Below are 23,109 nucleotides of genomic sequence, written 5' to 3' on the forward strand. Positions count from 1 at the left end.
GTATACGCATTTGAAAGTATGATAACTTTACAGACGAGTGATGATAAATAGAGGAGGTCATAATGCGACTCCGAAGACATCGTTTATCTTTGTGTTATTAGTACTAGTATTGAACAGTGACAACTTAATCCTGAGTAGTAACTTATTGCCGAGTAATGGCAAATAAGACAGTGAGTTGCCATTGATCAATGGTAAATAAGCTTCTTTTTTTCTTTGCAATAGGTAACTAATGGCCAATAATAAATCACTATTTGACAGTAGTAACTACGTTTAGTATTAACTACAAGCAATAAGAATAGTTTGAGTAGTATTATCTGAAGTTGTAACTTAGGCCTATAGTAAACTAGTTACTGCTAAAGTTTTCACTGACATAAATGCCAACGATTTATGATTATCACATCACATGTTCTATTATTTCATGAATAGTTGCAATGTTTTATCCCAGTCGTTGTAATAAGTCATCCATACATAAATGAATTCTTTTGGTTTGTTTATAACACGAACTAAAAACTTCATTCATGTAGAAGACGCATGCCTATTCTTTGCAAAACATTTTTTCTTATCTCATTACAGATTATGCACACTTGAAGTACTTTAATATAAAAGTGATACGACATGATGTATCAATACACCCATGACATAATTGAAATATGAACCAATAAGGTGTATTTACTTGTTAAATTTTCTTGCATACTTGTTTGGTCGATTGATGTAGTTCTTAGTCTCGTAAGTTCGTAGAATTGTAATGACTTTGTCAAAAATAATATCAACAATTATTATATTAAGGATATAGATCTGACCCATAAAACACAGCCCCCCCCCCCCCCCCTCACACATATATTAACGTGTGTGCATGCACACACACATAACATACAAAAATACCACATCAATTGAGTTTATATAAAAAAAGGTGAGAAGAAGACACACATTTCTTCAATCGCAGGGGACAATGATGTTACTCACGTTAAGAACTCCGATGTATAAAACACACACATCAACAATACTTTAACAGTATTTATACTTACATTAAATATAGTAAAATTTTTTATCAAGTAATGTATGAACCACAATTATTCAACGTATATTAGCAATTATATAATTTTTTAAAAGTCATTTTAACAAAATAATATATAAGTATATTATACTTAAATTAAACATGATAAAATGCTCAATCTTATAGTATAACTATTATTCTAAAAAATAATAAAGTACATAAAAAGTTATTTATTTTTAAAATATCTGATAACAATGTTTAAAAAAGAAATGGTCACGGCAAATAATTTTTATATTACTACCCTTTCATCCATATATAATTTTCTATTATTTATGAGTTTGTCATAATCTAATCTTAAGGGTGCACGACTAAACTCCTAGCATCCTGATCCACTGAATATTGTAGCATCTGTAACTTGTTCACAAAATAGTGTTCCCAATCTCCCTTGTATCACCGATCTCTTCGTTTTCTTCTTTACTTCATCACCTGATCAAGATGGATTTCCCCTAAATCAATCATCTCCTTCTCATCCACATCTCGACTAAATCAACCTCATCCCGTCATAAAAAATCATCTCTCCGTACACCCTAACCGTTAACACAAACTTTACCAAAAATTTAGATCCAATTACCACACTTCTTTTATTCAACATACATGGGTAACTTAGAAACAAAATCTTAGAATCAAAACCATTAATTTAAAACAAAAAGAGGGAAAATTAAATAATAATCAAATTTAAACCCCAACTTGAACTCGGACGAGTCACGAGTCTGCTAACTCGAACGAGTCAATCTAAAAACCATCATCAATATACATAACATAGAGAATAGAAGAAGAGTGTAATTGTATACTGAAAACCCCAATAATATTATTCAGTATATCTATCTCTATTGGGCTAATCTCCACATACACACACACATATATACATACACACATCGCTGGCGGAAATGAAACCCTAATCGATCTATTACCGGCGGCTAACTGTTCTTCACAAGGTACGATTCAATTCCTACATCGATCGATTTATGCATCGTTTTAGGTTACCATTCGATTTAATCTTTGTGGGTCAATTTCATCTGGGTGTTATTGATTTTTGTTTGTTAAAGCTTGGATCTTTATGGGTGTTCTTGATTTTTGTTAAAGCTTCGATCTTTATTGTTTCTGGGTCGATTTGCAATCTGGGTATTTTTGATTTTTGTTAAAGGTTGGATTTTTAGTGTGTTTTGTTGTTTATGAACCATTGATTTATGTTTGGGATCTGGGAAAATCTAAAAGTGATGTCATTGTTGATTGGATTAGGTTTTGATTGAATTTGGATCTGAATCGGTTGGGGGAAATGGAGCCTGAGGCGGTTAAGCGTCGAGGGAGGAAGAGGAAGAGGAGGAATGGAGAAGACGGCGGTAAAGCGGGGAAGAAGGCGGTGGTTGGGAACGGGACGGGTGGGACTGGGACTGGGACTGGGACTGGGACTGGGACGGGGACGTTGGTGTTGATCGGGCGGTATGTGAAGAAGGAGTTTGAAGGAAGTGGTGAGTTTTTGGGGAAGATTGTTTCGTATGATACGGGATTGTATAGAGTTGAGTATGAAGATGGAGATTGTGAGGATTTGGAGACGCGTGAAGTGAAAGGGCTTCTTGTTAAGGATAGTGAAATGGACGCTGCGTTTAGGAAACGGAAGAAGTCGTTAGATGCGTATTTGGTGAAAAAATCCAAAAGTGAGCCGGTTAATAAGGTTGAAACTGTGGTTAGTGATAATGGTGGTGAGGTAGCTAATGCTGATAAGGTTGAAAGTTCGGTTGTTGAGCAGTCTGCTGATGTGGATGGTGAATTGTCTGATTTAAGTGATGATGAGCAGCCTGTTGATGTGGTGGCGGAGGCTGAACATCCGTTGGTCCCACCGCCACAATTGCCGCCGTCTTCGGGTAATTTTGGGGTCCCTGAGGAGGACGTGTCGTATCTGCTTTCTGTATATAGCTTTTTGAGGTCGTTTAGTGTGTGCTTGTTCTTAAGTCCTTTTGGACTTGATGAGTTTGTTGGTGCTCTTAATTGTTCTGTCCACAATACACTGTTGGATGCTATTCATGTTGCTCTTATTCGTGCGTTGAAGAGTCATGTGGAAATTCTTGCTTCAGAGGGTTCCGAGCTCGCATTGAAATGCCAAAGGTAATTTACATGATATTATTTTTAAATAGTGTGTCGTGTAACACGTGTGGTTAATTTCTATAAATCATTGGTTTTTTGTTTAATATGTTAATATCCGAGATTTATAATTCATAACAATGAGAAGTCTTTTCATGCTTTTATTTTAAAGCATCTTTATTTATGGTAGTTTATGAAAATATTTAACAATTTTGTGAAATTTTAAGACAAAAAGATCAGAAAAGGTATCTGCAAAAAAGAAGCGTGAGACTTTATATATGAAACATGTGGTTAATTTCATGCAAACCGTAGAATTTTTGTTTAGAAAGTTAAAGCCGGAGAATCATAATACACAAATGTCTTTTGTCGGTCGTATATATGAATGAATGCCTTCTTTATGTTTACACATAGAGTGTTTGAATATGAAGTTAAAAAATAAGGAAAGGTATCTACTTTATAAGTCAAGTTTTTCCACTTTTCGACACGGTTTTAAAAAGTAATAGTTTCTAAATGAAAGGCTTGCATTTATCATATTTATGGATTCTTGACTTTGATTTTTTTTTTGTCTTCTTTTGCTCAGAAACATGGATTGGAGCTTGCTTGATTCACTGACTTGGCCAGTGTTTGTAGTCCAGTATCTAGTGACTATGAGATATGCAGAAGGGCAAGAATGGAAAGATTTTTATGTTACTGTTTTCGAGAAAGACTACTTTGCTCTATCTGCTGGTAGAAAGTTAACAATTTTGCAGCTGTTATGTGACGACGCATCAAATTCTGCAGAATTGATGGCCGAAATAGACAATTGTGAAGAAGCTGAATTTGGCCCTGATCCCGACGGAGTTGCTGTAAATGATGAAAACCGACCTAGACGAGGCCGTCTTGATGACGTTGTAGTACATGTTGAAAACATACCTAGAAGAGGCCGTCCTCGTAAGAACCCACTTCCAAATGATCAAGAAGCTGTAAAAGATGTTCCTGAAGCTGTAAAAGATGTTCCCAAAACTACCGGATCATCAAATACTGGTGATGACGATGGTGGTGATGATGACGGTAATGGTGATGAATGTCGCCTATGTGGCATGGAAGGGTTATTAATATGCTGTGATGGATGCCCGTCGTCATATCACTCAAGATGTATAAATGTAATGAAATCGTTCATTCCTGAAGGGGAGTGGTATTGTCCAGAGTGTACAATTAATAAAACCGGGCCAGTTGTTACCAAGAAAACGTCTTTAAAAGGAGCTGAGTTTTTCGGTATTGATCCTTACGAGCAAGTGTTTTTAGGATCTTGTGATCATCTTCTAGTGTATGTTTCTAATACCCTTAGTTTTATTCTGAATATTTGTTCATGACATGAACTTCTTGTATAATGATTTTGTTTAATGAATGCAGGATGAAAGCTTCTTCAAGTTCAGGCTCGCATATCAGATACTATTCAGCTGCTGATATTCAAAAAGTCGTGCATGCACTTACTTGCTCGGTTGAGTATACGAGTTTATACTTGGAAATATGCAAGGGTATTTTGCAATATTGGGAAATTCCTGAAAGTATATTTTGTTTACCTGATTCACTGGATGCTATTAATGCTGGGAATATTAATGGTGTTGCTGAAAATGACTCAAAAGATGAATCCGCTGCACACGTCTCTGAAAATGGGAACTGTTATAACAAAAGCAATATGAACAGCACATGTGATTTGACTAATTTGCCCTCTCAGAAGAAAGAGACTAAGTTTTACATGGGGTTATCTTTTAAACCGCAAGCTTACTTAAACGCTTACATTCATGGAGACTTTTCTGCATCAGCTGGTGCTAGTTTAGCTATATTGTCATCAGAAGAAAAACTGGCCACACAAACTCAATCTTCAATAAGCAACCACAGGAAACTTATGTCTGCTAATTACTCGCTTCAGACAAAAGCATTTTCACTTGCTGCTAAACGTTTTTACTGGCCGAATTATGAAAGGAAGCTTGTGGAAGTTCCTAGAGAAAGATGTGGTTGGTGTCTTTCTTGTAAAGCTACAGTTGTTAGCAAAAGAGGTTGCTTGTTGAATGCAGCTGTTTCAAATGCTATTAAAGGTGCTGCAAAGATTCTTTCTTCTTTGCGCCACTCAAATAATGTTGAAGGCAGTCTTGCTTCTATTGCAACTTACGTTATGTTCATGGAAGAAAGTTTATATGGTTTAACAGTCGGGCCGTTTTTGAATTCAAGTTATAGAACTCAATGGCAGAAACATGTTGAGGAAGCTGTAACTTTGAATGAGATAAAGGCCTACTTGCTTGACGTGAGTATATTTTTCTTTATTTTCTTTTATCTACAATATCTCGCTTTAATAGGAGATGAGATTGTTAATTGCATTTGAAACCATTTTTGTTTTCGTGCATTATAACGACCTGAAAATCTAGCACATTATTAGATTATAAACGCGTGAGATTTAGTTTCTTAATAAGACTATTCTCGTTTAGCAAACCATATACAATCCAAATCTAAACCTAGTGTCATTTGAAAAAAAATAAAAATCAATAATTATAGAAGATGTCGTTAGCTAATTATTATTATTATTATTAATTATTATTATTATTATTATTATTATTATTTTTATTATTATAATTATTTTTATTTTAATGTCATGCGTTTATTGATACGATCTTATCGTTTGTATGCAGTTTGAGAGGAATATCCGCGACATTGCTTTTACTTCGGATTGGATCAGGCACGTGGATGACACGGCTTCAGAAAGTCAACTCAGTCAAAGTGCTAAAAGTGTGGTCGGGTCCGCCAAAAAACGTGGAGGTAGGCCTGGTAGGAAACCGGCTATAGTAGTACCTGAAGTCCCTGATGCTGATGCTAACGATTTGTCATCTGATTTTGCTTGGTGGCGAGGTGGCATGCTTTCTAAGCACATTTTCCAAAAGGGGATATTGCCTCAAATGATGATTAAGCATGCTGCTCGACAAGGTAAATTTCAATCTTATGGTTATTGTTATTGTTGGTAACTAATGAAATGGTTAAAGAGAATTTATTTATTTAATCAGGTGGCCGTGAAAAAATAAATGGTGTACAATATGTCGATGGTCTTGAGGTTCCCAAGAGAAGCAGGCAGTTTATTTGGCGAGCTGCTGTTGACATGAGTCAAACGGCGTCAGAACTTGCTCTTCAGGTAATTATTTTAAAAAATTGCTTGCTGGTAGGCTTGCAAACAACCGAACAGAGACGAGCGAAGCATGTTGTGTTTGTTCATTTAACTTTAACTGAACAAACGATCGAACACGAATAATTAAACTAAAAAGTTTTCTTGTTTGTGTTCGTTCGTTAAGAAAATGAACATGTTAGTGTTTGTTTATAACTAATATAAATGAATGGTTCGCGAACATAAAAGAATGAACATAACTAAACATAGATGAATGAACATAATTGAGCTAAAACCAGTAAAAAGTAATGTGAACAACAATGTGTTGGGCCTAAAAAGTTATTAAAACTATACTACTTTGTAGCGGGCCAAAAAAATGTAAAAGCATATGTTAACGAACGTAACGAATCAACCTTAAGCAATTGTAACTTGACGAACATAAATGAAAGTTAATGAATGAACATAAACGAATTTAAGTGAGCGAACGTAAACGACTAAGCCACGTTTTCATGTTCGTTCATTTAACTCAATGAACAAACTTTTTTTTTTCATGTTCGTCCATTAGGCATTAATTGAATAAACGAACTTCCAGCTGACCGGTTACGACCTGTTCACTGAACGTTTGGTTCATTTACATGCCTACCTTTTCACTGTTGTGAGATTAACAGACCATAATTATTAATAACTGTTTTTCACTGTCACAACAGATTAGGTACCTAGATCTTCACGTAAGATGGAACGAGCTCGTTTGTCCCGATCAACCTCTTCAAGATTCAAAAGGTCCAGAAGCAGAAGCTTCTGCTTTTAGAAACGCTTGTGTTATTGATAAGAAATTAATGGGAAACAAACTCAGTTACGGGGTTGTTTTTGAAAACCAAAAGCATCTTCCGTCACGTGTTTTAAAAAAAGTATTGGAAGTTGAAGAAACTGGAGATAAAAAGTCAAAAAACTGGTTTCTTGAAACGCACATTCCGCTATATCTTATCAAAGAGTATGAAATGGTAGTTGCTGCAGACGCAAAGTTGCCGCCAATATCTGATATCAAACACGCGACAAAATTGTCAAAGTTGACCAAAAAGCAGTTAAAGGCTTCGGGCAAGAATATATTTTCTTTTCTGGAGCAGAAGAGGGATAATACGGGGAAATGCTTTTGCACTTTTTGTCAACGTGATGTTTCGTTCAGGTAACGTGTTTTCTTCATCAGCCTTAATGTTTTTATGGAATTTGTTTTATAACTTTATTACCCGTGACTTATAAAGTTTTCTGTTTTGTTTTAATTAGGGTTGCTGCAAGGTGCAGTGTATGCCAAGGTATGTTACTGCACATACTATTTTTATATAAAGTTATGAATTGTTTGCCTTTCTTTATGTTGTAATTGTTCTTTCTAGACATGACCATTTGGCTTGTTTATAAGCTTGTAAACAAACCGAACACTCAGAGAACCGTTCAGCGGGAAGCTTGTTTATGTTCGTTTATTTAATAAACGGATAGACATAAAAACCGTTTTGTTTGTTGAGTTAAAAGAACCAACATGAACACATGTTTCTTTGTTATTTATGTTCGTGAACGTTCGTTTGTTTATGATCGTTTGTTCAAGTTTGTTCGTTTATGTATTCATTTAAATTGTTAGGACCATTACAATTTAGTTTAGTCTTATAAACATAAAATATTTGCTCAGTTATATTCTTTTGTTTAATGGACGAACATAAAAGGACTTAAATGTATTTATTTTCTTAATGAACGAGCATAAACTAGAAAACCTTACCCATTTAACTGTTCATGTTCAATCGTCTGTTTTGTTAAAGTTAAACGAATGAACACGAACATGCCTCGTTAGTGTTTGTTTACAGGCTTACTTGTTTACTTATGGGTTAGTTTATTTGGTTGTTTTCACTCTCAAACGGGTCAAATAGAAAAGACTCACTGAACCAGGAACCAATCAGTGGGTTGAAAGTCAATCAAAGTCTATTTTTAATGCATACAATCTTATAAAACCTTTTTTTCAAGATTTAGATTTATCGTTGTGATCTTATTGTTTTTCTATTCATAATTATCACATTATTTTCATATATATTTTAAAAATGGAATCTTTAGCTTTTATTTCACGTATATATATAAATTTGATTTTACAAAGAACTTTCTGTCAGTTTGAGTATCTTTACACATTTTGGTTTATTATTATATCTTTATTATGCACTATCAATAACTACATGTTTGATAAATGTTTTTGGTGCATCAGGTTATTGTCACGAGCAGTGTGCTGTTGGCACAAACATTCAAACAGCTGCACTTGTTGCGTTTATAATCACTTGTAGACGATGCCACATCGAAAAAGACGCCACACCTAAAAAGGAGATCGTTGGCGATTCTCCCACTAGTCCTTTGCTATTGCAAGGTCAAGAAAGTCAACATTCAACATCACTCATTAAAGTAGGAAAACAAAATGGTCATGAAAGACCATTAAGTTATCCCAATCCGACACCTAATCAAGCCAAAAAATTTACAAGCGGAAAGAAAAGTAGTAAAAACCGTCTTTTGCAGTCTGTTGACCAAAAGTCAAAACCTTTTAGTTCCAATAAGGGGTTAAGACCGAAAAACAGCAAAGCCAGCAAGTTTTGTTTGGGGTTGATTTGGAAGAAAAGGAACTTTAATGACACCGGGCATGAATTTAGGATAAACAATATTCTTTTGAAAGGTAATCCAAACGGGCATTTGCTGGCGCCTAAATGCAACCTGTGCACACAACCGTATAACCCTGAACTGATGTATCTTCGATGCGAAAAATGTGAATGTAAGTTTTTTAATTATTAATCTGGCTTTTTCAATATTATTTATGGGTTTTAACATGATTTATGTGCATTTGCAGGCTGGTTTCATGCTGACTCGGTTGACTTACATGAGTCACAGATAATGGAATTGTACGGATACAAATGCTGTAGGTGTAGAAGGATCCGGATACCCATTTGTCCTTACACGGATCCCGAGACCCGAGCGAAGTTAGAGCAGAAAAAGGAAGCCATGGCAAAGGTTCAAAAGCAGCAGAAGAATCTTGAATCTGATTCCGATTTTGATTTTGATTCTGAAACCAATGATGACTTATTAGATGATGACTGGGATCTTGATTCGAATCCGGTGTTTGACCAGGAAGACACGGTCGATGTTCAAGAAGATAATGAAAATTCTTACTATTCGTATCCAGCAAATGACCAAGTCAACGATGACCAAGTCAACGGGCCCAAGAAGCTACCGGTCAGGAGACATGTTAAACCGGAAAAGGAATTTGATCCCGGTTTTGAAAATCCCGACACGTACGCGGGACCCAACAACCTGGAAGTGGACTCGTCAACTCCGATTGTGGAATGGGATGTTTCTGCAAACGGGGCTGCGGATAATATGATGTTTGATTATGGAGATCTAAATTATGAAGATATGGAATTCGAACCACAAACGTATTTTTCCTTCAATGAGTTACTTGCATCCGATGACGGTGTCCCACCCGGTGGGCCCGAGGACCCACCTGTAAACGTGGCCGGACTGAACCCTGATCAGTTCCAAATGGGCATAACTTATGATCAACAAGAGCCCATGTTTTCTATAGAGACCGGGCTTGAAATGGTGCCTTGTAAGGTGTGTTCACAAACTGACCCATGCCCGGACCTGTTCTGCCAGACCTGTGGTTTGTGGCTGCACCAGGAGTGCTCACCGTGGGAGGAAGACTCGTCTTGGGAGCCTGAAACGGGGTGGAAATGTGGCAACTGTCGGGAGTGGTGCTAGTGAAGTTGTGGACCCCTCGAACCGCCAGTAAGCCGTTGTTGTTCTTGTACATTGCGGCTCGTAGGGAGAGGGGTGCGGGCGGGTTTCATTGAAGTTTGGTGTATGTTGAAGATTTATTTTTTAAATGTTTATGGTTGATAAGATTGTGTTTTTTTAAAATATATATACTTGTTTTTAACCCCCGTTTGGTTTTGTGGGGCATTTATACCTTTTGGATAGCGCTTATGTGACATTGGTGACCCGACCCGAGACGTAATGGATAGGTAACATTTTTATATCGCATATCGTATTTGTTTGGCAGTGTTTTTATAAGGTTTTTGAAGATATGCATGTTGCTTGTATGGATGAGTTACTTGGGTTATGTCTTACATGTAACAAATGATAAGTGGTGAGATCTAGCAATGTAAGTCATTTATATGAATGAGTTACTTGGGTAGTTGGATGTTAGGAATAAATGGTTTAAGTTATGCGAGTAGTTAGTTAAAAAGGTTGAACCGAATAAGAAATGATAATTTTGCAGACAGTTCGGGTGGCACACATTTCATGTAAGGAAAGATCAAGATGGTTTGGGCTTGTGTTGAAGAGACTGATTGCGACACTAGTAAGAACCGTGAAGACCCTCTTAGGGGTGGACGAATTAGAATAAGTTTATTAGACTTGCATCTTGTTGAAGACAGTAATAAAATTTTTCTAGAGACGAACGTTAAAGGTCAGCATTTTAGGGCGTGTTTAGATTTGTTTTAGCTTGTCTGATTGTGTTAAGCTTTTTCTACCATTTTGATTGTCTTTCTTTCTTAACATCGGTGCTAGTACTTTCAAGATGTTCGTGTATTCGTGATCCTTTTCTTTTCTCTTCTGTTTCTCTTCTACTCTACTCTCAATAGTATTACTAGTTTTAGCACTACTTGTTACAGGTTGTTTATTACTCATAGTATTAGTACTTTAGATTTTTGTTTTTTATATACACTTAATGTTATTTGTATATTTATAAACCAAAAAAAGTGATTTTTTTAAGTCGGGGTTACTACGAGTAGTCGAGTACAACTTGTCTATCTCCTAGAATAGAGAAAATGTTTACTTTTTTCTCATCCTTTACAGACCTGTTATGAATGAGTGAGATCTTACCTTGTACGTCTGTTTCCTTTTTTAGTTAGTTAAAAGGGAAACGGGTCAAATGGTTTGACGCCTGAACAGGTTGAAAGCAATCAAAGTGTATTGTTAACGCATTCAGCCTGCTAAATTGTTGTAGCCAGTACTATATAAGTTTGTAATAAAAATTTTGAACATCAAATCAATAGTTTTGATGCAACATATGTTCTAAAAAGAAAATAACTGTTAACAATATAGCAGAATTCATAATAATAAGAAATTATAAATTTAAGCCATGGAATGTAGGCTTAGCCAATTGAACTGCATATTATATTCTTACTATAATGTGTGTGAGAAAGATAGAAGACAAAGAAACATATCTTACTATTTTAAAACAAAAAAACTACTGTATAATATTTATCATTACAATTTCATCACACACCTGTATTATATACTTAAATTGAACCTGCTATAACAAAAGAATAAGCATGAATCGAGCTCAATCACCCGATGATATAAGCGTTTTTCGGGTCAAAAATCCATAACAGATGTCCACGTCATCAACATCCAAACATCTGGGATGGATTTTCTGGTATCATAAACCATATATTACTTACAAAGACTCTTTAAACCTCGTCCACGTCAGCGTTGCTTTGAATGATGCGATGGTCGAGGCTGGTCGACCGACCCACGTGGCGTGGCGGGCCCCACGCTTTCCACAACATCTTCCTTCACACTTGACGAATCTAACAGAAGTTTGCACTTTCCAAATGTTCTAGAAAGAAACCGAGAAGGTTCTAGAACATTATGTGTTCTACTTACTCTCTTCATTTCTTCCTTCATTTTATTAAACTCTTGTTCAAGTTCAACAACTCGGGCCCGCAATCTTTCCATGTTTATTCGCATGACGTGGTTTTCACGCACGATTGTGACCCAACCGTCTCTTTGTACAATTTGGCCAGCTGTCGATGGACCGCTAGGGGCGTTTTCGTCATCTGCCACGTTAGCTAAGGCTGTTCTTAGCTGCAGTTGCTCAAAGAATAATACTTGGAGGGCAACTCTAAGTGGTAGGCTGTTGTTTTGTGAAGCATGAGCACATGCTTCAATAGATAGCTTTTGGCAGTTGATGACGTGGCAAAGCTGTTCTTTTTCTTGCTCTGATAACCAAGGATGGGCCTGCATAATCAAATAAAATTTAATTTAATAATAATAGATATTTAACAACCGAGATTGTTTTCCCTAGCATATGGTTATGTTTCATCGCTAGCGCGTTAAAATAAAATAAACGGACAAATGGGTCGAAAGTCAACAAAAAAGTGTTATTTAATGCATGAAACCTCCTAAATCATTTTATATGAAATACAATATTATACTTAAAAGGGAATTATGTAAGGAGAAAAAAAAAAGATAAAAGATAAAACATACACAACTGCAATAAAAAATCTGATATGGTAACCAACTTATTTTACTCCCCAGACAAACCTTCAAAGTTTCAAAAATTCGAGAGTAGTCTATGTCCAAGGAGTCAACTTGGTCAAAGTTTTCGACATGTTAGTTGCCGCATTATCATTTTGGCAAGATACCCGAATCTTGAAATTTCTGAAAGTTGGTTACTTTGGATGATAGTTACAAAACTATGAGATTTTCTATGATCTAAAAACAGTTGAGTACCTAATGAATTTTTTTTGCTAGAGTTGGTTAGCTTTTAATACACAAACAACCCTTACTGAAATATAAAACTTTCAAAATAATATATGGAACACTGGTTTGTTATTAAAAATCTAAAAATTTAAGAATCTATAATATTTGGACAAAAAAAGTTGTCTCAACCAGAGCGTTTTTACCCGTTACCTTGAAGTACACGTCCAAAGCTCTATACAGCCCATCATCCAAAGATCTAGCAGATTCCGGAAGAATCTCAGCAAGCGATCTCATCTTTTCAGGTTTCAAATTCACATCACAAGCAACTTCCGCCATATAACTATCCACAATCTTTGAAACTTTCCTTAACGGTACAGATGACGTTGATCCTTCCGAAACAATCGATCTTGGAGAAAGAACACCAACTTTTTCCTCATCCATCAAAAAGTAATTAATAATCCTTTCAACACAATCAGTATTGTATAAAGTATCATAATCTGAATATGTAGGAATCAAAACACCATCAAGTGTTGCATATTCCAACTGCATTCCAATCTTTCTTTCAAGAGAATCTTGACAGTTATCATTAACGCCCAAAATCAAAGCAACCCGTAAAAGTCCCAACAAGAAACGACAAAAAGATTTTCCCTTTTTGTCTGGAAGAAGTTTTACAATGGTTTCTAGAAGGACCCGTTGATCGACAATCGCGGGTTTCATGCTGAAACTTGCGATTGATTTGATTTTGGTGTTTTGCCCGCTTTGCCATCTGCCTAACCCGTGAAGATGTTTTCTAGTGTAGTACATAATAGCACCTGAAAACAACAGAAAAGCCCGAATAATGTCAATGGGTATAAGTGGAAAGTGTGACTCGTTTCCTAAAATGGGTCGATATTGGGTTATAGTCTATCTTTGATGGGTCAAATCAAATCAGCAATGTTTAATATTAGTTGATCAAGTTTTATGCAGCATATCAATCTCCATGGAATTCGTGTGATAAGATAAATAAGTAAAATATATGTTTTTATCAGGGCTGCTAAACGAGTCATGTTCGTATGTTGACAGGTAGACCGGAAAATTTTACACGAACCTGGAAAGCGTGTCACACGCATGAACCCAAACACGGCACGTGACACGGACATGACCCATTTAACCCAAGAAAAGACCTTTATACTGGTACATAGTGTTTTTGCATATTAATACTTTAAATTTCTAAATTTACATATTATATTTAGTTTGGCATAAGAATTAAGAACACCCAAACTGATAAACGGGCCAACCTGCAAACCCACCGGGCTCGACAGGAACACAACCCATTTAGTTTAGATAAACGTGTTTGCGAGTCCAACCAGAAACTGACCCGAATCCGTTTGGACTAAATCCAAATCTGTGAATTCCGTGATAAGTTTGTGTCTGTCGTGTCAGAAATTCACACCCTTAGTTTTATTACCATCATTTATAGATATATTTTATTTTCCAAGATTAGGCAACAAGTCTGCATTTTCAATATACTTTTAGGCTGCTAATTACCTTGTATGCTGATCATATAATAAAAATAAAGATTCTTCTCAAAGAGAAAGGCAAAATTTGGGCTAACTGCATATTAAATAATAATATGTGCTCCAATTTCTAATTTACGTAACCATTTTTTTCAAAAACAACTTGAGTTTCAAAGATCATAACTTTAAGGTAACCCAGATTTCATAATATTCGATTTAATGTAATCTGACCCGTTAACCGGTCAAACTGATGATTTGACAGCTGATTAGTCAACCATTATCATAGGTAAATACCTTCAACAAAAAATTTCAAACTTTAAATGTAAGTTAGTTAATATTACCAAAACAGGAACTGGACCAAAGTTGGTTACTTTTTATGCAGTTAGACAGATAAAGATTGAACCATTATAGCACCTGTTAACTTCTCAGGCCGAAGGCCTCTAGCTTCCATAGTTTTTACAAGCCTCTCAAATAAAGGCACACTAAGATATGAAATATCTTCAAACCACCACTCCAATTCCAGGCTTCTAATTCTTGCACCCGTATTAATCCCGTTCCATAAAATACTTCCATTCGGGCTCTGTAACCGACCATACATCATCATTGGCCACCCAAACAAACTCGGATCCGTACACGCCATCATCGATATCGCATTCAAACATTTATTAACTATTTGCAAATTATCGGCTTGTGATAAAATATTCTCACAACTTTGAAGTGCAACCATGCAATCTTTCCAGTTTTTTAACACATATTTGTGGAAGTAATTTTCAGCCCGCGGCAATAAATTGTCATCTCCATAGTTTTCATACATTTCAAGATAATCTGCCACACAAAATATGATAACTATGTTTCTTGGTGTGAGTTCCACGCGAACACCATAACAGAATTTTGCAATGATTAAAAATGTGGTTGGCCCACCGGGAATATTTTCTAGGGTGATGGTGTGAGAGTCTTGATCTGTTTTTTGAGCTTCTTCGATTAGTTTTTCTATCTTTCCACATCTTGATGACAAGGGAAACTGGTAAAACAAAATAGAAACGGGTCAAACAGGTTTGGATTAAAACGAATCGTTTTAGTATGAGTCGGGCTAGGTTGACCCTTAAACACTTTTTATCCATTTTTATAGATGATTAATGTGTTAATTATGCACTAACCATTTGACTCGTTATATATTTTGAGAAAAGCACAACTCAAATAAAAGTGTCAAAATTGTAACCTCTAGCTTTTAATGACTCGTATTTAGTATTGGTCACGGCTCAAACGGATTTGGATTAGAACAAGTCATTTTTAGTCTGGGTCGGGCTGGGTTGACCCATAAACACTCTTTTCTCCAAATTTTATAGATGATTAACGCGTGAAATATGCGCTAACCACTTAACTCGTTCGTTCATATTTTAGCTAAATACATTGAGAAAAAACACAACCCAAATCGACCGATTCATAACGGGTCAAAATCACAACCATTAACTTTTAAAGACTCAATTTTTATACAAAAAGTCATGAACTTTATATGCATTTACAACAAATGCAAAACAATATCGAAATGTAGAGATACATAATTACAGTCAATATGAACAAAACATACCTTGTGTAGATGGAATTTAACTCCATCAATGACAACAGTTATATCACTTGGCAAACCTGCATTACAAAACCTGATACAAAAACAAAAATCAGCCAGAAATGATCAAGATTTTAATTCCAATGAACTCAAATAAGCATTTAGCAACTCACAAATCATTATATTATATAAAAGATATAAACTTTACCACTCATTGGCTTCTTGATAGAACCCTAAAGCTTTCCCAGCAGGAGCCATGGCTGCTGATCAAATAAGACCCATGTTTAGTTTCAAGATTCTTGATTAAAAACACAACACCCACAAAGAGATAGGTGTCAAAACATAAAGAATTAGGCAGATGAGTCATGAAACCCATCCGGGTCGGGTCGGGTGTGTCATCTTTTTGAAGATGACAAAGGAAAAGCAATAATGGTGGCTTCTTGTTCACTGTTTTTCTATTTGTGGGGTGGTTTTTTAATTAAATTAAAGTATGGGAGTGCCTTGGGACAAACCCAACATCAATTAATTACAACCACCCAGCAACCTAAATGGGTCCCACATATTATTATTATTTTATTAAAAAGAAAATTTGAATTTTAATAACTCATTTATACGACTCGACGACTCGTATAGGTTAATACAAGTCGTATAAGTGTTATCTTTTATGATGGTGATCATTGGCCGTTTTATACGAAGGGACTCCTTTACATGAATCATACAGGTGTATACGCGATCCATTGTTTATCCATATGACATTTGTTAAACAATCTTGATGTTTGCATATGACTTGTTATACAAGATTGGTTCATACGAGTATATGACTCGTATCAGTCCAGAATTATCATTATTTATACGAATCATATGACCATATACGATTCGTGTACATCAGACGTCGTATTAGAAGTAAGGTCAAAGATAAAACTGACACGACTTGTGCATTGTGAAGTACGGAAAGTTCATACGACTCATATGAAGCTATACAAGTCTTATACATGGTGTCTAAAAAATGGGGAGGGTGTCCGGATAGCAACACCCTTTTAATCATCTTAGTTGTGACGGACTAACTAATAATAATTATACTTATACCTTAAACAATGATAATCTTAACTTTCACTTTTGCATTCAAAAGCAATCCATCCTGGTAGCATAACCAATTAATTGTAACCACTCACTCACTCAACAACCAAAATTGTTGTTGTTCAAAAAGCTTGCGGCTCGAAGCTTGGGCTTGTGGCTCGTTCAATAAAAGCACGAACAAAACTAGTTAAAAAACTTGATTTGAAACAACCTGAGCCGAGCTGACTCACTTTTGTAACTGGTCCAAGATCGACCTAGGCTTGACTCGATCATAGGCTCGTTTTACTTCAATCTCGAGCTCCAGCCGAGCAAAGCTGTCTCGTTTAATTTTGAACACGAGTTTAAACCAATCCTCGACTCGTGAAGAGCCCTAAGTCCAAAATGGTCTTATAGGCTATTAAGAAAATCAAAATCAAAACAAAAGTAAAGAAATAATAAGTTAAAGAAATACTTTGAAGAATATTCCTGCTTTTGAGTCAACAACACTAGTATTTAAACACTAAATATGGATCCTCCACATGGCATGCACATATGTGTGTGTCTTTTTAGGGAGTTTTCTTTTTTTAAAAGAGCGTTGGTGAAAAAACTATTTATCAAACATTGAGAAATATTTACTAAAATGGTGTTGTAGGCTAGCTTTTTGTTTCTTATCCTTACTCTTATTGGATAGCAAAGATGGACCCATGTCATATCTTTATTTTCTTTTTATTTAAAACATGTAGTGTTAATATCTATCTAAATATATAACATTTTTACAAATTACAAATATACGTGCCCCTTTTTTCTTTTTAAATTTATACCGGATAAATTATGTATAAAATAAAAACAGTTTACTACAAAGGGTGTTTTTATAGTTTCATTCTATAAAACTTCACTCTTTTCTAAAATATTTTTGTTTTATTGAACTGTGAAACATCATTTTTTAATGCAGGTATAATTTTTTTTAAATCAAAAGTACATGTTTAGGCAATAAACTTTTTTTTAACTAAATTATTTATTTTATTGGACACTATTAAGCTAAAAAATGCTTATACAAATAAAAAATATTTTACAATAAAAAGTCATGATTTGATTTGTGAATCTTTAAATACACGTTTGTGTTCTTTTTTCCAAAAAATAGTTTTTATTTGATTTAATTCATCAAAAATATCAAAGACTGATTTTTTTAAATATTTGTTTTATTAAAAATATAGGTTTATTTAATATTTCAATGTTCAATGGGATGAGTTCTTAATAAAATCGATGAGATGGAAAAAAAATGTTATAAATATAAAAAATTGAAACTCATGATTTGGTTTATGAATCTTTAAATACATGTTTATTTCTTTGATTTTCCAAAATAACTTATATTTCTTATAAATCTTAAAAAAATAATAAAACTAGTTTTTTTTAATACAAGTCTTATTAAATTATTAAAAAATTCAGTGAGCAACCAGGAATTTTTTTTAGGTATTTCATCAAAATAGTTTTTTATTTTACTTTTAACTCTTAAAATGTATTAAAAATAGTTGCTTCTTCTTATTTTTTTAAAATATAGATTTCATTAGTAATATGGGTTTATTAATAATTATAGTGCTTAACTGGATAAGTTTTGTTAGTATGAATTCCAAAAAGAAACACAAGAAAAAGGAATAGCCGTGTACTTTTAGAATGGAGTATTAATTTAGATTGATATTTACACTATATTTTTTAAATAAAAAGAAAATAAAGACATGGCATGGGTCTATTTTAGCTATCCAATAAAAGTAGGGGTGAGAAACATAAAGCTAGCCAACAATATCATTTTGGTAAATATTTTTAAATGGACACTACTATTTCGATAAATAGTTTTTTCACCGATACTCTTTTGAAAAAAAACTCTTTGTATATGTGTGTTTTACTTTTTGTGTTGGCTAGGTGAAAATGGAGGTGTCGTGGTGTGGGTTGCGTGACTGAGGATATTTGTCGAACAGGTGGAGTGCAGTTACCCATATGCATTGGATCCAGCAAAAGAGTGAGTATATTCGTTTCTTTAAATTCACTCCATTTACCAACAACTTACCCAATATAAAACATTTATTTATTATTACTTTATTTTTTTTAAAATATATTTCTTTGTTTAAATATAAATTGGTATATATTGTTTTATTGTAGGGGTTTTCTTTTATCGCAGACGTTTTAGCTACAACCTAGCCTTTCAGTGAAGACATTTTTAGAGAACGTTTACTCAGAAAAATGTGACGTGTTAGTTAATTTATGGTTCTTTTATGGGTTTCGCTATAGAGAGAGCCTTAATATACCAAAAAAAAAATATTTATTTGTCTCTCATGTTTATTTTGGTTTTTGTTGGCGGATCAATGTTAAATTTGGCGAGTTTAGTTTATTTTTGTCATATTAAGAAAATGCAAATCCCAAATTTTAGCAAGCAAAATATTGATGAATTCAATGCATTAAGGGACCCATGCTATTAACTATGGCGTTTATCTCTTGGAGTGGAACAAATTGAAAAGAATCTTATAAAAGCTAAAGTGATTGGTGTTTACTTCCATTTTAAGGTAGGTGATGAAGTAACCAAATTCATCATCAGCTAATTTATTACAAGCGTCCTTTGTTTTAAGTGATGTGTTTTACTATGTGTAGTGGGTACCATCCATGGCCGGATTTACTTTTAGTCGGGGGTGCATGGGTACCCACGAATTTCAAAACTAGTGTAATGTTATATATAAAATATGAGTTTTTAACCAAAAACTCTATAAAATATACGGTGCACCTTCTTAAAATTGGAATGCACCCATAAATTAAACTAGAAAAGTGATGGAGTGGTTAAGGCATTGATTGTTAGCCTAGATCCGGATATTCCATGTTTGATTCTTGTTTTGTATGGTTTTTGAATATTTTTAAGGGCAACTACCATAAAAAACCAAAATACTTTTCGTTTTTTCTCACAAAAGTTTCTTCAACATTTATATGCACGTTAAAGTTCTTCAACATGTCAAATTTTTTTTAAAAAAAAGGGACAACTCATTTTTAATTATGGTTTTAGTTGGGCTTGATATTGGACATTGACTAGCTATAATATAATTTTAAAATCTTATGAAATTCAAAAAAGTTTTTACCACGTAAACAATCATGCGGTTCTTTTTAATTAGTTAGTATTATCAAGCTTTTATGTATTATGAAATAACAAAGATATGTACACGTACATCGATGTCCCAAATACACCTATGTTTATCGGAGGAAGTGACCTATGTTTACATGCACAAAGAGTTTGTATTTTTATTTATTATAGTGTATGTTTATTATGTGATGAACCTTACTTAACCCTAATAGTTGAACTGACCCAATTTTTTTATATTTGACTCTATAAAATTCGAGATTTAAAAACGATGACCCCCCTGCAAAAAAATACATTGATCCACCAATGGTGTCACACATCATGCATCACCAAAGGGCGTCACACACCATTACGCATCAAGGGAGGAGGCGCTATTGAGAGGTAGCGCTACTTCAGTGACAAGCAATGGACAAAAAGAAGGCAGGGTCACTTGCAAACTAACTAATCACATATTTTTTTCCTTCTCTTTTTCTTTTATCTAATGTTTGGTTATAACTTAAAACCATTATACCAATTTGAAAGTTTTGTTAGTTAATCCTCTTCCACATATGTGTAGTGACGTGTCGTAATTTTTTTCTGTTAACCAACGCTTTCAATACACTTGTACTTACAACAACAAAATAATATAAATAATAAACTGTTTTATTTGCACGTGGCTAAAAAATAAAGAAAATGAAATAATCGTTGTTGCTATACCAAATAATGGTTTTTTTTATTGTATCAAATCCTGAATAAAAAGATAATATGAATTGAAGTCATTGACGGGTTGAATGCATTCGAGGACCCACTTAAAGGTGTGTTTCGAAGCTGACAATATTAATCGTGGCATTTATCTCTTGGAGGAGAACAAACAGAGAAGGCAAGTGTAGAGAAGAATCTTCCTCAAAAGCTAAAGTGACCCGTGATTAGAGGTGCACAAAAAACCCGAATCTGGAATCGGACCCGAAATGAAAATCCGGAACCGGTTTTTTTAATGCCCGGGTTTTTAATACCCGAACCCGACCTTACCCGTAGGGTACGGATAGGGTATGCATTTCGCCACTAAAACCCGAACCCGAACCGGACCCGATTTGTACCCGGTAATACCCAAAAACCCGAACCGGTTTCATACCCGGAACCGGGTTTTTCCAATACCCGATGTATACCCGAAAAATACCTTAAAAATACCCGAAAATACTCATAAAAAGTGCAACCTATTAAAAAATCCAATATATAATCGAAAAATACCCAGAAAAAAGCCCCAAAAAACCCACAAATAGGGTTTTTTCAATACCCGAAAATGGGGTATTCAAATACCCGGTTTTAGAATACCCGGTTTTATACCCTGCCCGAACCCGATGCATAGGGTATGGTTTTTAGAGGCAATACCCGGACCTGAACCCTACCCGGTTATTACCAATACCCGATTTTCCAATACCCAGTCATACCCGAACCCGGTTCCATACCCGAACCCGGGTATTTGAAAAACCCGATTTGTGTACCTCTACCCGTGATTGCTTTCACTTTAAGGTTACAATCTTATTTTCAATTCATTAAATTATTACAAGGTTTTAATTAAGTGTTCACTGGTTTGAGTAACGTGATAGAGAGTTTATGTAGGTTTTTAAATTGTTTTGTTATTTTATATTTTGTAATGATTTATTTATATTTTTAATGTAGTTTTGTTTTCATTTAATACATATGTATATTAGTTTGTTATGTTCATTATATTTTTTAACGTTTAGACTATTTCAATTAAGATGTGTATGGTTTTTAGATTTTTAATGAATAAACATAAACAAACAACATGTTGACTCTTTTAAACGAACAAACATGAACACAAATACTTGTCGTATGAAAAAGAGGTGATTGATGTAGGCGACGATGGTGGTTGATGCATAGGGGGGGGGGGTTGACGATGGCAGGTGGTAATCGGAAGTGAACAGGTAATGGAGTGGATAGACCGGCGACGAAGAATATGTAGAGGAAAGAATTTAACTTAGGTTTGATGATGAAAGTGTTCCGCAAATAAATAAGACGTTATAACCTGTTTAAGGGCTATCCGGGTTTTGTGAGACCCATGACCTGCTTATTTTTTAAACTTAAATGATATGTTATAACCCGGTGAGATCTGTATTGTTTGATAATTAAGGGGTTATTTCACAAAAAACGAGATGTTATAATCCGTTTAAAGGATATCCGGGTTAGGTGAGACTCATGACTCACGGAAATTATTGTTTGATAATTGAAGAATTTCACAAATAAATGAGATGTTGTAACTCATTTAATTATATCCGGGTTTAGTGAGACCCATATGATCAAATACATAAGAAGCCTCAAATCTCAAATCAAACAACCAGGTGGCTTATGAGAGGTGGGAAGCAACCAACGAGTGACATGTGGGATATTTTGATAGACCTTATGTAGATAGATACACGTAGATATAATTTTATTTTTTGTAATGTGATAATAATAATAATTAATCTTATATATATCACTCAAATCCTTTATATTTTCATATATTTCTACTCTTTCAACTCTCTACTCTTGAAATTCAATTTTTTTTTTTCACACTAATGGGCCCGTTTCAACTTTTTGTTGGTTGAAACAAGTAGGCCTAATTTTGAATTTGTATTAGTTGAACAGCCTAAAATCTACAGATTACGAATTCAAGACAAGATAACAATGCGTTACTACTTTAGTTACTATTGAGTATTATGAAAGATTATTATACTACAATACTACACATTACCCCATTTCAACACAACAACAAACCCATCTGACCCGTCCATCTCACGATGAACACTATAAGGTGGGTAGGAACCGGTTCCAGGTATAGTTGGATATTTGACAGGTTTCACTGGGTTTTTTTCGGGTTTTGGGTTTTGACCGGGTATTGGCGGAACCAATTCCATTGCGTCCGGGCCGGTTCTGGTTCCGGGGGAAACCCAAAGCCCGGTCCGTACCCGCGGGTAGGGTCGGGTCCAGAACTGGGTTTTTTTTTCACCTCTAGTCACTAGTGGGCATGATACCTGAAAAAATCGATTGGGTCAGCTTGTTTATAAACTGATTATATCAACCAACCCTAAACCTATTTATTTTCGTGTCACGTTTCGAGGGCATGTTAGAATT

The 23,109-nt window shown here is 34.8% G+C and overlaps 2 protein-coding genes across 2 annotated transcripts; one reads left to right on the forward strand and one right to left on the reverse strand.

Annotated features, from left to right (window-relative positions):
* Positions 1-1,701: 1,701 nt before the first annotated feature.
* On the forward strand, positions 1,702-10,334 carry LOC143566635 (DDT domain-containing protein PTM-like). Its single transcript, XM_077053280.1, has 10 exons — positions 1,702-1,989; positions 2,294-3,157; positions 3,714-4,439; positions 4,526-5,417; positions 5,800-6,091; positions 6,169-6,293; positions 6,971-7,446; positions 7,545-7,573; positions 8,503-9,054; positions 9,130-10,334. The coding sequence occupies exons 2-10, from the start codon at positions 2,331-2,333 to the stop codon at positions 10,035-10,037; spliced, it is 4,827 nt and encodes a 1,608-aa protein (XP_076909395.1). The 5' UTR covers positions 1,702-1,989; positions 2,294-2,330; the 3' UTR covers positions 10,038-10,334.
* A 1,173-nt stretch (positions 10,335-11,507) lies between these two features.
* Positions 11,508-16,338, reverse strand: LOC143566636 (BTB/POZ domain-containing protein At3g44820-like). The gene is made up of 5 exons (XM_077053281.1): positions 16,036-16,338; positions 15,852-15,921; positions 14,678-15,284; positions 12,978-13,579; positions 11,508-12,302 (listed from the first exon to the last, which is right to left on the reverse strand). Exons 1-5 carry the CDS (start codon positions 16,083-16,085, stop codon positions 11,769-11,771), a joined length of 1,863 nt encoding a protein of 620 aa, XP_076909396.1. The 5' UTR covers positions 16,086-16,338; the 3' UTR covers positions 11,508-11,768.
* Positions 16,339-23,109: the final 6,771 nt, after the last annotated feature.

This window comes from Bidens hawaiensis, unplaced genomic scaffold (assembly GCF_021521415.1).
Source record: "Bidens hawaiensis isolate Kalapana, Puna unplaced genomic scaffold, B.hawaiensis_p1.1 tig00022929_1, whole genome shotgun sequence".
Classification (NCBI taxonomy): domain Eukaryota; kingdom Viridiplantae; phylum Streptophyta; class Magnoliopsida; order Asterales; family Asteraceae; genus Bidens; species Bidens hawaiensis.